At 40.2% G+C, this 15,819-nt stretch overlaps 1 protein-coding gene across 3 annotated transcripts in view; it reads right to left on the minus strand.

The window, feature by feature from the left end:
• EPHA7 (EPH receptor A7) overlaps positions 1 to 3,759 on the minus strand; it is a 214,045-nt gene extending 210,286 nt beyond the window's left edge. For all 3 annotated transcript variants that reach the window (XM_027856378.1, XM_027856370.1, XM_027856360.1), the window contains exon 1: positions 3,496 to 3,759. In XM_027856378.1, the coding sequence (XP_027712179.1) occupies positions 3,496 to 3,691 (196 nt within the window). In that variant the 5' untranslated portion in view covers positions 3,692 to 3,759. The remainder of the gene's footprint in view (positions 1 to 3,495) is intronic.
• Positions 3,760 to 15,819: the final 12,060 nt, after the last annotated feature.

The following is a 15,819-nucleotide window of genomic DNA, read 5'->3' on the forward strand; positions in this document are numbered from 1 at the left end:
AGCTACTTTGATACTGTAAATCTCTCATTTTCTGGGAGACCTTGAAAGCAAGCTCCTTGTGCATATGCACCTTGAATGTTTCCAGTGCTTCTAAACAGAATTGGATGTTTATTTAAAACGTTTTTTAATCAATTGGAAGCCGGGAATTGGTACTGTCTTTAAAAACTCGGCTTTTTACAGTGGACTTTATTTTTATCCATTGCAATTCAAATCGAAGGCAGTAAAGCAATGTAAGATTTCTAGATGTTTTGCCTCAGAGATAAAACTGTGTGTGTGTGTTGGGGGGGCCATGTTTTAACTGTGGCACAATAATTTAAGTTCAAAATCACTGAACTCGTTCACTTCTTTTCTTGGAACATTGCTAGGTAGCACTTTCCATCATTTTTAAGTCTTTCTGTTACACTCTAGAGCACTGTTGTGATTCAAAAACTGGAAGGGGGGGCACGAAATAAAAAAATACATTTAAGTTTAAACATAGAAATCCTCCGTGGAGCTTAATTGGCAGTTCTAAAGTGATCAATCCATCTGCCCCTGCTGTTCCACTCCCCAGCTAAGTTCTTAGCGCCCAATTTCTCGGCCCACTCAGAACATAGAGTGCCGGCCTCACCCCAAGCCACGCACAGAACCTGCCGCCCAGTCGGTTCGGAAGTGGGGGGCGGGGAGCGCACAGGAACTCGGAGCCCAGGGACTCACACTGCGCTCAGCTTCGGGAAGGCGGGGAGGTGTGCTTGGCACGGGGCGCGGCAGCACACTCTGGAGACCTAGAGAGCGGGTTGGGATTGGGCAACACACACCCTCTACCCAAATCGGAAAAGAGCAGGCGCGGGAGGCAAACGAGAGGGAAGCTGCAATTGTCCCGCGGCAGCCTTAGAGTTCCCGGGACTGTAAAGACGCCGGGAACGGGGAAAAGGGCTACTGGGGCGGGCAGTGGACGCCCTTCGATCTGGCTTGAGCATCAGAACTCTAGTCAGTGGCCTGAGCAAGGGGCTTCTAGGACGAAAGGACTCCCTTTCCCCACACTGGCAGAGGGGAAAGGGGAGGGTAGGGGAAGACTCGAAGCCTGAGCTGGAGCGAGGTGGGGGTTGTTGAAAGGGAGGAGGAAAGCTTTGGGGAAGTGTCTTCATTGAGTGAATAGCACAGGCGGAGTTTGCTGAGAAACAGCTGCATTTCGCCTCCAAGCGTCAGACTCGGAATTCTGTCTCTCTCTCTGTCTCTGTGTGTGTGTGTGTGTGTCTCTCTCTCTCTCTCTCACACACACACACACACACACACACATTCTCACACTTAAGGGTAAAGAGAAAATAACGCTCATCCCAGCCCCGTTGTCCCCTTGCCCTTAACTCCTCAGGGTGACCGAGTGGGAGGACCGGGCACCTGCGTAATAGGTTTTCCAACTCAGGCCCTTTTGGGAGGAAGGTGTTCAGGGAACGCCTCAAGCTCGATCATTTATTATTATTACCTATTTATAGCCCGCACGGTGGGAATCTTGACACTTTAGGATCAAAGCTCTCCCTTCACAAGAATGTCTCACCTTTTCCACCCCCTCAAACTCACCCCCCCCCAAAGAAAACCCTTTGCATTCTGGCCTGAAATAGCATTGGAATTTAAAATAAGAAATCTCTCCATGGATCTTGGGGGTAGGAGGGAAAGATGAAGGGGAGCGGAACAAAACCAGGATTTCTGGCCACAGGAACCTCTCCCCCTAGTGATACAGATATTTATAGCTTAAACTCCTGCTGGAAGTGTGTGTGTGCCTGTGCGCCTGAGTACCTTCCAGCCTTCTGTGCAAACTTTTCCTCCCCATCCCGTTATTTCAATACAAAGGGTATATAGTGCAGCGAATCAGTCTTTAAATGTTCATTTCAAAGAGAACTTGTTTTCCTTTTTAATTGCGGTTTCTGTCTTAAACAGGTTTGCGCTTTTACAAGTATGTTGACTGCTTAGCTGAGGGTTAGGGTCCCTTTTGCTTAATGAATGTATCTTCAGCACAGGTTGCAGATTATTAAATTGGGATAGGGTGTGGGGGGGGGTCAGATGGATGGAGAGGAAGGAATGGGAAAGAAGGTTGGGAAATCCTTGGAGAGAATGGAGAGAAAATAATCATTTAAGTTTTCATAGATTTAGTGAAATAGTGTCAATTTCACGTTTACTGATTTCTCTGCAGTCTCTAGGAAGCAGGTTTTCTTTAGAGATACACATTGCCCCTTCTCACACCCACATACACACGCACAAATACCACCACCACCCCAAATCTGGTTTCCGCCTTCACTTTAAATGCATTTTCTAATCTCAGTAATATAAATGCTTCTAAATCCTTTGAAGGTGAACTTTGGAAATTGCCCCCTGGAAAAGAATGAGATGTGATAGTGCTCAGAAGCAAAGCATTTTAATTGACAGTTTTCCCCCCAGCTCCAACTACAGGCACAGAAAGGTATTTTACCTCCTGTCAATGGTTCAAAGAAGGGGAAAAATATAACCACACACAGACGTAGCTGGCTGGCTAAATGAGACCATCTCTTTGCATTGACAGAAACAGACATCTAGGCCCAGGTCACTTAGACTGGTTTGATTACTGACTGCTTCAACTCCAGAAATAAGTGGGGGCGGGGTAAAGGGAAGAATTTGGGCAGTTGATTTTTCATGGATTTCTTCAATTTAAAACTATGCAAGCTCACCTAGAAACCCATCCATCCCACCTGGTATCATGAGCTTTTAAAAAGGGGAGGGGAAGACAATATACATTTTTTACCCAAGCGTTGGGTTGGTAACGCTACTGTATGTGAATGGAGATGTACGTTTAGTGTGGCGTCTGAGTGTGCCGCCTCATTTCTCTATGCACTACTTCACCTTTTCAGTGTTATTGTTCCATCCCGGTTGCTGTGTGCCAACAGTAGGGGCCTGGGCAACAATCTGAATCGGCAGTGAAGACTTTATTAGGGGCCCGATCTTGATTATTTTACAGAAGTCTCCACAGTCCTCTGGGAAAGGACCGGACTCCAGGAACTCGGCAGCGGTTTAGCTAAAACACTAGGGGCTGCGCGCTCAAGTCCCCGACCAAACTCCGGCTGCAATGTCCACTGCCGAACACACACACACACACACACACGCACACGCACGCACGCACACACACACGCATACCTTCGACCCTCCCCAGACTGCTAACAAAATAGCTTGTTCAGAAAGACTCCCTTCCGATCCTTCCCCTCAGATCGTGCAAGCCAAAAAACCCAGTCCCGAGATCTCTTCAGCTCAGCCCGTGGCGCAGGGATGGATGGAGGGCGCTCTGAGCGATCCCGCTCGCCTCTCTCCAGCGGGGAGCGCTTACAGGGGTGGAAAGGGATTGGGAAGCGGGGTTATGGGGGGGGAGGGAAGGAGCATAGAGTATTTGCTGTACGCAGCTAGTCTCCTAATCCTACAGATGAACCATTTCGCACTGAGGATACAGCTAAATAGATAGCTAAGTAAGAACAAACTTTGCTTTCCCTATCGCCTTACCTTCTTTTGCAGCCTGTGCCTCCCCCGTGTGTGCAAAGCGAAGCAGCCAGATGTAGCATAAAATAATCCAGGAAGGGTACCGAGTTTGAAAAACCATGGTGCATAAGCAGGTTTGAGGGTTTATCTTAATTATCTCAAAAGGGATCAGCTTTAAATGCGGTTTGTTCGGAAGTGGGTTTGGGTTCGCTTTTAGCATCAATTCCTCTTCGCAGTCCCAGGCCCGTTCCTCCGTATTAGGTTTTTGTTGGATTTTTTCTTCCCTTCTTTTCCTTTTTTTTTTTTTTTTCCCCTTTCCCTCCCCCTCCAATTCGTTCGCACCGTATTTGCTGTCTGCAAGTCTCCGACTGCAGAGCGACCGCTCGCTCCACACTCCAATAATATCAATTAGGGGGAAAGGGGCGGGGATTCCAGGCCGAAGAGCAACCCTTCAGTCTAAGAGACTGGCAGCAGGAGCCGGCCTCCCAGATGCTGATTCCCAGAGCCAGGGGGCGGATCTCAGGGAAGGAGGCTGCCCAGGACGTGGAGGAGGGGTCGGAGGCGCAGTCCAATTGGCGGAGAGTGGAGTCAGGTTGCTGCTGGTAGAGGATTCCCTTCAGGTTCTGAGCTCTGCGCGATCTAGTTGTATGTGTGGAAAGGAGAGCTCAGGTTTGGGAGAAGAGGCCAGCAAAGCTGTTGGCTTTCTCCTTTTAGGAATCGGGACTTTCTCCTAGCAAAACAAATGTGAAGATACTGCTCTAGACACAGATATCCACTGACATTCATCCACGTCTCTATGGTTTAGAAACCAAAGGCGAAAGAGCCTGGATTCCATCTAATAAGTCACAGGCTCCTAAGCGGTGAAAATCGCTGTACCTTTAAGCTAAGTGGCTTTTATTTTAGGAGGCTGATATTCAAAACTCCGTGCCTGGTAACTTTGTTAATCACCTTTCACCGAAGTATTGGGGCTTCTCTTCTTTTATCCTTGCAGCTGCTTGCTTCCCTCCCCATTTTGGGGCACCACCCACCACCCTGTGTGGAAGAACGAAAGCCAGTTAAATGCATCATATTTAAACAATGTTTCTAATAGTTTAAAACAAACCTTTGCAAAAGAAACTGAGGAAAGGCGAGCGAGGAGGAAATCTTTTGCTTTTATTCCGCTGCCCTTCTGTTTCTTAAAAGCATTAAACAGAAGCGACAGTGTGCATGATGAAGTGAAACCTTAATACCCAAACCCGAGGCTTCCTAATAAAATCCTAATCATTTATTTTAAGTTGTCCCACCTTTTAGCACCCTGCATCTTGCTTAAGTTGATACCATAGAATGCCATCACAAACTTAATTCAAGTCATATCTTTTCAATCAAGATATTTTGCAGTTCTCCCAGGTTTTTATTTCTTGTAATAGCTATCTTTTTTTCATTTAAATTTTTGAAAAAAAGAATTGAAAAGAAGAAAAAAAGTTATCAGGTCCCCCTTTACCCATCCTACCCACCCTACAACAGCTATAAAAAGTAGCCTCAGAGTTGATTACCAGAAGGCAGTTTTTCTATTCTTTGCAATTCAAAACTATGGTCAAACCTATAACAATGGCATTTCTGAAGAAAATATCACTTCTCAAATAATTAATTTCAAAGTTTACCAAAATGAAAAAAACAGATCCTCTCTGACCCCCATAATCCTATTTCCCTTTTTGTTTGCCTTATTTTTTTCCCTTCTATATCCTCTGTTATTTATAAGTTGTCTTTCTTGGTGATTAAAAAAAAAGTTCTTTCTGCCTAATAATTCAATTTCATCTCACCTCATTTAAAAATTAAATATAAAATAGCTGTTTCTGAAACTTACGGTGGTAAAAATTAGAACTGTCCAGAGATGACAGCAGCACTCTTTCTGTAAACAATTACAAGTTACTGTCCTGTGTAGTTTCTAGATTTCTAACTAGCTTTCAGTTGAAGATAGGAAATGAAATTTCTTCCCTCCTCCCTTTGGCTTGGCTGTGTGATTTCTTATATATAGATATAGTTGTATGTTTTTGGCTGTTATGCCTATTAAAATGTTTTTCAGAAATTATATTGAAAACATCTTGAGTTCCCTTTTAAAGGATGTAAAGAAAATGTAAACAGCATAATGGATTAAGTCTTGGAAAGAGACAAAGAAAAATTCATAGAAGACTAACAACATTTTGCCAAGGTTATAGAAGATTTTGGAACAATCTTTACACAAATAGATGCTTTAAGAGTGATAATTGGAGGCCAAAACACTTAAATTAAAAACATAGATTTTTCCATATCAACTTCATAAATATCAGATATCAAAACTACAAAAACCATATATATTAAACAACTTTTGATACATGGAATAAATTTTCCAGGATTTCAGCACTTTCCCCAGGGTCTCATCCTTACTTCTAAGAATGACACCAAGGTAGCCTTTAAAGTTTAACATATTCCTTTCATCTACTGAATGACTAATACTCAGTGGTGCAAATACAAATACCTTTCCATTAAATCCAAGAAGCCCATGAAAGTAATATCTTTGTATACTTTGATTGGTCTAGTTAGCATGTGAGCAATCCCTTATTTTGTTGATTCCTCTCTCAAATACATAGTCTCATAAGTATCTGTGCTTGGGGGAGTAGTCTTCAAATTAAATGTGTGTATAATGCAACTGACTTTTTTTTTTGGCTGCAGATTTACACAATGATAGAGAAAAAGCCTCCCACTCACTTAGTCTCCCATAATATTAAGATGTATCTGTGAGAAGTGGGAGCATTTAAATACAAAATTACTGAGCCCGGAAGAAAGAAAACAAATTCCACTCTGCAGCTTATATTTTTAAAATATAAACCATGTGAGTTGAATTTAGACTGGCATTAGCTGAGGATAAACCCCCAGCAACCTATTTGTAGGTGGAAAAATGAAGTGGAAAAATAATCAAGCTAGAACACAGGGCATATGCATATATAGAGTATTGTACTTTTTTTAGAATTTGCAATGGCATTTTAAAAGAACTTATTATAACCTCTCCTCTATTATTTTAATCACATTTTTCTCCTGTGTAGTTATAGTTTTACAAAATGGATGTGAATAGATTATTAATATATTCAAACTTGGTTCAAAATGAAGTCATTTCCCTGACATGTCTGTCTTTAATAAATTACCACGAGAACATCTTCCTGCCTCCCATCTTCTTTAGGTAGCTCCAATTGTTGCACCAGATCATATGCAATTTTCAGCAATTGTTTATAAATTTTAGGCATATGTCATGCCCTAAAGCTGATAGAATACCATAATTATATTCAGCTAACATGAAACAAATGGGGAATTGAGGCTTAGAAAAAACTTAAAATTCCACTTGTATTTCCCCTCCACCACCCAACCCCAAAGCCCCTGCCCCATTCTCTAGGTATACCACATTGATAAAAGGATGAAAAGCGTCTTGTTTTGCTTCTGATTTAAAATATATATAAAGCAATACTGTTAGGTCACAACAAAGTATTTTTCTTTCTATTTGATTAACAGTAGTCATATCAGTATACATACACACACCTTCCATGAAGCATCAATCTTTATCTTCTTTTTTCCTGCTGGTTAGTTACTATATACTTTTGGTAAGCAAGCACACATTTTAAGAGAGGAACTATCACTTAGAAATAAATTATAATGACCAAGGGAAATGGAACCTATCAATTTTCACATATAAATCCTTTGTGGAGAAGGATAAGGAACAGGGAAGGGAAAGGCACAATTGGAAGCTCCAGTTGGTTACAAATCCCACACTATCAAACTAAATGGTTAACTGCAACAGTGAAATCAAAGGGCTGTTTCTGAACCTACTACTTTTGCACTTACAGTCTAAATGCATTCACAGCTGGCAAATGTGAAAACGCAAGTTCATCACAGAAAAGGGGTAATTTAAACTGAATTAGAAAAGGTACTGTGCAGAAGAAACTGATTATAAACTGAAAAGAGACATTATGTCTCAGTTAATAGAGATTACAGAAAAGTAAGTTCTCTGGTTGTGATTTTAGTAAAAATACAAACAATCTTATCCGCTGTGTAAGAAAATAATTTACATAGTTATATTAGCATGATTTAAATAACATCTATAAAATATTTATTTACAATCTAACATAAAATGTACATAATCTAAGCTCTGTTCAAGAACAAGGTGTCATTTAGGCTTCTAACACTTAACTTAAACTGTACAAAACCATAAGTTAGGATTTAATTTTCTCTACCATTTATAATTTTAATTGTTTGAGAGATTTTAAATTTTTAATATGAGAAATATGAAAATCCCAAGAATTAAAAGCATAATTATCTAAACACATTTAGTAAACAAATATACTCAAACTTTTAGGTGTAGTTTAATAGAATATTCTGATTTAAAGCAGCTAAGACACCATGCTTTGAAACTTCATGATCATTGAAAATAGTTTAAAGCGTTATGTCAAAAGTGAATTTCTCAATGACCCATAGATAGCATTGTGACCTAATTAAAAGGGTCAGCAAACATAGCCAGAAAAAAAAAAATGATGCACATTTGGGCTTAAGAGAATTAATGAAAACTGTTCACTTAAGAGGAAGAAAAAATGTTTTCTAAGAAGTTTCTTACTTCTCATATATACCTAGCATATTCTGGTAAATCACCATGTATGTTAAAACGTCACGTGAATTATGTAAATTCTTTCTCTCTCTCTCTCTCTCCCTCTCTCTCTCCTCTTCTTTTCTCTTCTCTCTCTCTTTCTCTAAATTTTAGTGTTGTTTTTTTTAAAATTATTTTTCACAATAGATTTTTGTTTTAAGGTCGGCTATCAGAATACAATAACCACCAGGGGGCACTAGAACCTCTGGGTGGCTGTCTAGCCAATCAAATCCATGCAAAGGTAGCTATAAGCCAATTGGACGCACAATCACGGAATTGCGGACTATTAGAGAGGAAATGGGACTTAATGATCATTTAGTTCAATCCTCTCATCAGCAAAGCACTGACCCAAAGTTACATTTCTGGGCATTGAACCTCTGTTAAACCTGTCAATAGCCCCCAGAAGTTTCTTGAAGACAGAAAACAATCCAAGGATTTGCTTCAGTCTTCATTCAGGTGATTGCATGCCACAAAACTGAGATGACACCAGAGACTTAAAGGTGCCTTAGGTGAGAGAATCAGTTCTGGGCAACCCTACTGACAAAAATGAATGCACTCTGCAAAGAAGCACAGGAATTAGGATTCCCATGAATTCCTCTAAATCCCCGGATGGACCTCAGAAACACAATAACCCAGTATTCCTTCTGGCGGAAAGTAAAACTTAAGAGGGAATGCAATCTATCTCACTGTTAAGGAAATAAAGTCTTGATCACTATGCTTGAAGGATACGGTAAGGAATCTCAGAATCCTTATGTCACCGTTAAGACTAAGATTAATTTCTTTTCACCAAACATTAATTATGTACCAACTACATTTAGAGAACTTTTCTACTTGAAGTGATATAGTACTATAGAGCTTAAAATCCAGTAAATTGATTGACAGATAATTGTGATAGGTAATAATATATGACAAGTGCATGGGGGGCACATGAAAAGTATCATGTGTAGAGGGGGGTAGTCATTAGGTAAAGGGACATTCAAGGAAGGCTTTATAAAAGGGGTGGCGTTTGAGTTGGACTGTAGCAGGCAAAGTGGGGAAGGGACATTTAAAGCAATAGGAACCAGTGTGAGTGGAGGGAATGGGGTAGGAAGACACTTGAAGGAAGCCAGAGAAGCCAAAAGACAGAGATGACAACAGAGAGAGTCTAAGGCAGCAGAGACAGGCAGTGAATATTCACACACACACTCACACACACACACACACACACACACACACACACAAAGATGGAGTATCTTGTTTGAGGAATAGCAAGGAGACCAGTGACACTGGATCACAGAGCATGTGAGGGAAAGTAAAAGGAGAAACAAGTGAGGAAACAGGAAATTGTCCATTCCAATGGAGTGGAGAGTACATTGAGGTGAGTAATGAGACAAGACAGGAACCATAGGTTGGTGCGAGATCCTGATGGTCCTGAAGGTGAGGCAAAAGAGTTTGAATTTAGGGGCAGCTAGGTGGCGCAGTGGATAGAGCACTGGCGCTGGAGTCAGGAGGACCTGAATTCAAATCTGACTTCAGACACATAACACTTACTAGCTGTGTGACCCTGGCAAGTCACTTAACCTCAATTGCCTCATTTAAAAAACAAAGAATTTGAATTTAGTTAGCGGGCTACAAAGACATGGCAAATTTTGAGCACAAGAGTTGCTTTGGCCAGAGTTATGTAATTAACAAAGCATTCCATTTAACACTGGTCAAGTCACCTTTCTTCTTCCTGTCTGCAGAGATAGCATTCCATAATATGCCCAGTCTCCTCACTTAGACTCTTCCTGCCTTCAGAGTAAAGAGAGAAAAACCATTCCATCTTGTACCAGTCTCCTGGACTGACCTGGCCTGCCAGAAGGACAAGAGAAGAAATACCATTTCATTCTTCTCCCTCGTTCAATTTCCTTCCTGAGCTGTGGAGCACTGAAATGACTCCACCCTCAGGCTAAATCCCTAAACATGTTGATAACCTACCTGAACACATTCCTCTATGATTGATCAACTTCTACCCAGTTTCACCTTCTCCCTCCCACTGATTCTGAATCCCAGGCTGTTATTAATCAAACCCTGTCCTTTATCTCTCCAGTATCCTCTCTCTTATTCCCATCTCCCTCAAACTAACCTCCTTAATGTCCCATTTTAAGTCTGCCCACCCTTCCACTCTGCTCTCCTGAGTGCCTCCTCCATAGATAACAAACTTGCTTAAATCCTTTCCTTTCCCACTCTTTTCATTTTCTGGCTTTCACTTCCATCTTCAGGCTCCCTCCTGATGACAGTACAGTCTCCCTGGGTACCCTTTTCATCCATGGCCATACTTTCACTCACACCCCTGAACTCATTCATTCATCACAATGGGGGAATTGGAATATTCCTTGCTCCCTATTGCTACTTCCACATTCTCCACTTAGTCCTATCACTAAGTGGCCTCTCCTTCTTTCAGGTTGATACAATCCACATCTTCTACTCAATCAAAATCCTGGTACCTGTTCTCTATAGGTTTCTAGGACACTCCCTTTCATTCTTCAACGAGTTCATTGTCTAGCTCACAATTTTTCCCTCCTCTTTAACTCTTGACCTCTTATTAGGAAACTTCAACATACATATTAACCCTCCCTCAAACACTGTAACTGATCAGTTCCTTAAACTCCATTTCTCATGACCTACTCTTCTAATCTACCTCAGCCACACATGAATTTAGTCATACTCTGGTTCTTACTATCACACACAAATGTACCACATCCATGTTAAGAACTCTGAAATTACCTTTTCTGACTGTAATTCTTAGACTTTCTGCCTCTTCTTCTGCCTTTTCATACCAAATCCTACTCTTCATCTACAGTGTGACTTCTGATCCCTTGATCCCTCAGTTGTCTCAAGCCATGACCCTTTTACTAGTCACTTTGTTTTCCCTTTCTTGACATTGGCCCCTTAGTGAACCAACTCAATTCTATATTTTCCTTTTTTCTTGATTCCCTGGCCCCCTTATTATGTGGCCAATTGTGCCCTTCCAAGACTCAGTTTTGAATCATTCTCACCATGTCTTGTCTTTGCCCTTACATATGTGATCCTGAACAAAGGTAGAGAAAATCACACAACCATTCTTACTGGGTGCACCACAAATTTATTTTATGTAATCTCAAACGAGCCCTTACTAATGCTAGTCTGTGTTTCTACACCTCTCTTATCAATTCACCAGCCCACACCAGACAGTATATTTTTTAAACCTTTTTATCTCTCTTCAAACTTCTCATGGCTCACTTTCCCTCTAACCTCCCAGCTGAGAATTTTGCCACATATTTTTTTTTCAGAAAAAACAAAACAAAACAAAACAACTCCTGCTTTGTGCCAAGCACTGTGCAAAGTGCTAGGAATAAAGAAAAGTTCCTCTTTTCAAAAAGCTCACAGTTTGGTGGGAGAGACAACATGGAAACAATAATTTAAAAAGAAGATTTATACATAATAAATCAGAGATAATTAACAGAGGGAAGGTACTAACATTAAGGAGGCCATTTGAAGAGAACTTTCTTTTTTGCTTTCTTGATCATCTCATATCTCTTGAATGCCTGCTGCCACTATGTCTTCCTTCACCTTTATCTCACACAATGAGAAGGTTTTATTCTTTGCCAGACAAACCCCACGACCTGCATAAGTTATTCTATTCCATTCTCCTTTCCTCCACCTCTCATGTCCATTCTCTCACTCATCTTCAATCTTTCCCTTTCTACTGACTCCTTTCTTACAGCTTACAAACATGCCCACATCTCCCCCATCCTCGAAACACTCTCACTTGATCCTTGCTTCTTTGCTAACTATCGTTCTCATCTCTTCTGTCCTTTCTTGCTAAACTCTCACTTTGACTAGTGAGCCAAGGGGAATGAGGAAAAGTGAAGCCGATACTGGAAAGGCTGACAAGGGAGGCTGTATCAGGGGGAGCCAGGTTTCAGTGATTGCTAGAAGATGGAAGAAGTGAGAGAGGAAAAGATTTAAAATGAAGGCAAGTTTGTTGCCTATGGAACGGGCACTCCAGAGGGCCCAGATGAAGGGATAGGTACATTTGGGTGGGGACAGTGCAATGAGAGAGATGGCAATAAGGAATAAGGTGGTGGAGGAGAGGGAATAGGGATTGGATGATGACCTACAGGCATTCAGAATCATTGGAATGTGTAGAGTATGATCAAGAATAGCTGGTTCTCCTCTCCTCTTCCCAATGAAGGCTAGAGATCAGTCAGTAGGTGGTACAGTAGGATATGGAAGTCCCACTCCCCAATGACTTTTCTTTTCCTCTTCCCTCATGGTACACATTATAAGATGGAAGGAGTACAGTGGTGAAATGGAAAGTAGCACCTTACCAGGCTGAAAACAGTGTCCAGGGATTCTGTGTAGTCATCAGGAGGCAGCCATGTCTCAGTGACAGCCTCTTCCTATAGGAGATGGAGATTATATGGGTACTGTACAGAGTTAGATGGAAGTAGTATGAGGAATAGGAATAAATGGATCTTGCTCAACGTGGTAAATAAAATCTTTCTAAAATTAAGAACTAATGTTATATGTAATAGAGAAGCAATAGAGCCCTTTTGAATAACATCAGGTTTAAAGCAAGGATGTTCATAATCACTACTATTATTTGATATAGTTCCAGCAATGCTAGCCATAGCAATTAGATAAAAGAAGGAAATTCAGAAAATAAACACAAGCAAAAAGGAAATAAATGCCTGTGAGTTTACTGACTGACTGACTGTTGTTCATAGCTAGTAAGTAGAAAAGCCAGGACTTAAGCTCAAGCTTTCTGAATCCAAATGTAGTATTCTTTTAATTATTCCACAAACCTTGATGTGAAATATGAGGAGGAATAAAAAAGTGAAAAGGAGAAGCTCCATTAAAAAGTCACTGAAATAATCAAAGAATAGGATAGAGAGTTAAAATGGACTTCTAATCTATTCCTTCTCCTTCTCTGTACAGCTTAGGAGTATGAGACAAGTGGTTACATTAGGCACACAGAAGAGGACAATGATATTAATGAGGTCAAAAGATAAAACTATGATTTGAAATCTGTCACTATTTCAAAGTTTGTCAACATATAGCTAGGTAATCTTAACATTACATTGAAAAATCTAACTAATCTTAAGTATTTTGGAAAACAAAGAGCATTTAGTGATTAACTAGTATTACAAACCCACAAATTTGGTGTGCTTATTGGTAAACGATAATAATGTTGCCAATTTGTTTGCTCTTTTGAGATCTAACTTAACTATATCTTTTTGATTAATGTCCATTTTAGCCAGCTATTGTTGACATATGTTGTTTGGTCATCAGGGTTTCAGTGTAAAATTTAACCTTAATGGGCCAGCAGTGGAATATTGAGCTACACTTTAGTAAAGAATAGTTTAGATCCATTTCCTCCAGGGGTAAATTTTTAATTCATTTCAGTTAAAAAAAACAAATCAGTTTATAATGAAATTAAATTGATAAAAGGTCCCTCCTTAGAAATCTGATAGCTTTTTTGTGTTGCCTTATGTACTATATATATACATATTCATACATACATATACACACATATACATACATACATACATATATACATATATGTGTGTGTGTATGTATGTATGTAAAATTTGGAAAGAAAGAATGTCCTATCCAGGGGTGGGGAACCTGAAGTCTCGAGGCCACATGTGGCCCTCTAGGTCCTCAAGTGCAGCCTTTTGACTGAATCCAAACTTCACAGAACAAATTCTATTATTAAGGGGTCATGTTCCCCACCCCATCCTATACAATCCCACAAAGTACAAATTGATGAGGGATTCTCTATTCATTGAAAGTTTCTCTATGTAATCTCTTTCTTGCAGATGATATTATATTGATTGCATCAAGCCCTGTAGGGCCTGGTCAGTAGATTCCATAGTCACTCAAAAGAGAAAAGCTAGGCAACTAGGTGGCACAGTGGATAGAGTACTGGCCCTGGAGTCAGGAGGACCTGAGTTCAGATCTGGCCTCAGACACATAACACTCATTAGCTGTGTGACTCTGGGCAAGTCACTTAACCCCAATTGCCTCACCAAAAAGAGAGAGAGAGAGAGAGATTTAGCAATCTAAATAGGGGTAGGGTAGAGAGAATATGCATGAAGGCATATTGCCCAAATGATAGGGTACAGGTATGATAGTCCATTGTATTAATCCATTAAGAGGAAATCCAGAAAGTCTCCCTGTATAAAGTTAGATTTTAGCTGGAACTTAAAGGAAGCCAAAGAAAGCAGGAGACAGATATGACAAGGCAGAAAATTCTAGGCTAGGGGGACAGCCAACGAAAATGCCCAGAGAAAGGAGAAGGACTATCTTGTGGAATGAACAGCAGGGAGACCAGTGTCACTGGATCATAGTAATAGGGAAGTTAGGAAGAAAAGAGGTTTTAAAGCAAGAATTTCATAATCACTACTATTATCTGATATAGTTCTAGTAATGCTAGCTATAGCAATAAGATAAGTAAAGGAAAATGAGAGAATAAACACAGGCAAAAAGGAAATAAAATTATTGTTTTTTGCATGTGAAATGATGTAGACCAAGTAGACCTAGAGATCTCTAGAGATTCCTCTAAAATTATTTGGAAGAATTAATAGCTTCAAGAGAAAAGTAAGATATAGACTAAACTCATATAAATCATCAGCCTTTCTGTATTATCAGTAAAACACAACAGAAAGATAGCGAAAGAGAAATTCCATTCAAAACAAGACAATGTATAAAATACTTGAGAATCCATCTATCAAATGAAATGGATTATATGAAGTATATGCATTCAACTACAACACAAAAAAAGATAGACATTAAAATTGAGAGATTAGTTACTTATGGTTGAACTGTGCCAATGTAAAAAAAATGAATTCATTTATTCAGTACCATAGGTTATAGGACTAGAAAAAATAATAAAATTCAACCGGGGGAGTAACAGAGAAAGAATCTCAAGGGAAATGATTAACATATTGAGGAGACAACAGCACTAGATTTCATACTCTCTGCAGTCTTTGACATTGTTGATCACTCTGTTCTCCTGGATGCTCTCTTTTTTTGAGGTTTTTGGGACATAGTTCTTTCCTGATTCAACTCTTGCTCATCACACTGCTCCTTCTCAGTCTTCTTTGCTAGATATTCTAGGTCTTGCCCATTAACCATTGAGTGTCCCACAGGGTTCTGTCCTAGGACCTCTTCTCTTCTTCTACACTATTCCTGATGATCTCATCAGCTCCCGTGGTTTAAATGATCATATTTATACTGATGATTCTCAAAGCTACCTATTTAGTTCTAACCTGTCTGCTGACCTCCAGTCCCATTTCTCCACCTGTCTTTAAGACATCTCATACTGAATGTCCAGCAGATATCTTAAGCTCAACGTGTCCAAAACTGAACCCATTCTGTTTCCCCATAAAACCTTCCTCCTTCCTAATTTCCAGATTACTGATAAGGGCACCACACCACTATCTCCTCAGTCCCACAGGCTCTCTTCCTTTTTGCTGTATTTATGTCTTAGTTTTACTCTTCCTCCTTTAGTCCTGCATGTATCAGGCTTCTTGATTACTGGAGGACAAAGCTGACCAAACAACCCTACAGTCAGTTAAGTGGTACAATATCCTTTAGAAGACCTTAAGGACCTAACCAGCAATTGTGGTAGGAAGATTTTAAAATCTTTACTCAGATGACAAGAGAGAGAGACAGAAGCCTCTCTCCAATTCTGC

Source organism: Vombatus ursinus, unplaced genomic scaffold, assembly GCF_900497805.2.
Source record: "Vombatus ursinus unplaced genomic scaffold, bare-nosed wombat genome assembly UNPS02000582.1, whole genome shotgun sequence".
Taxonomy (NCBI): Eukaryota; Metazoa; Chordata; class Mammalia; order Diprotodontia; family Vombatidae; genus Vombatus; species Vombatus ursinus.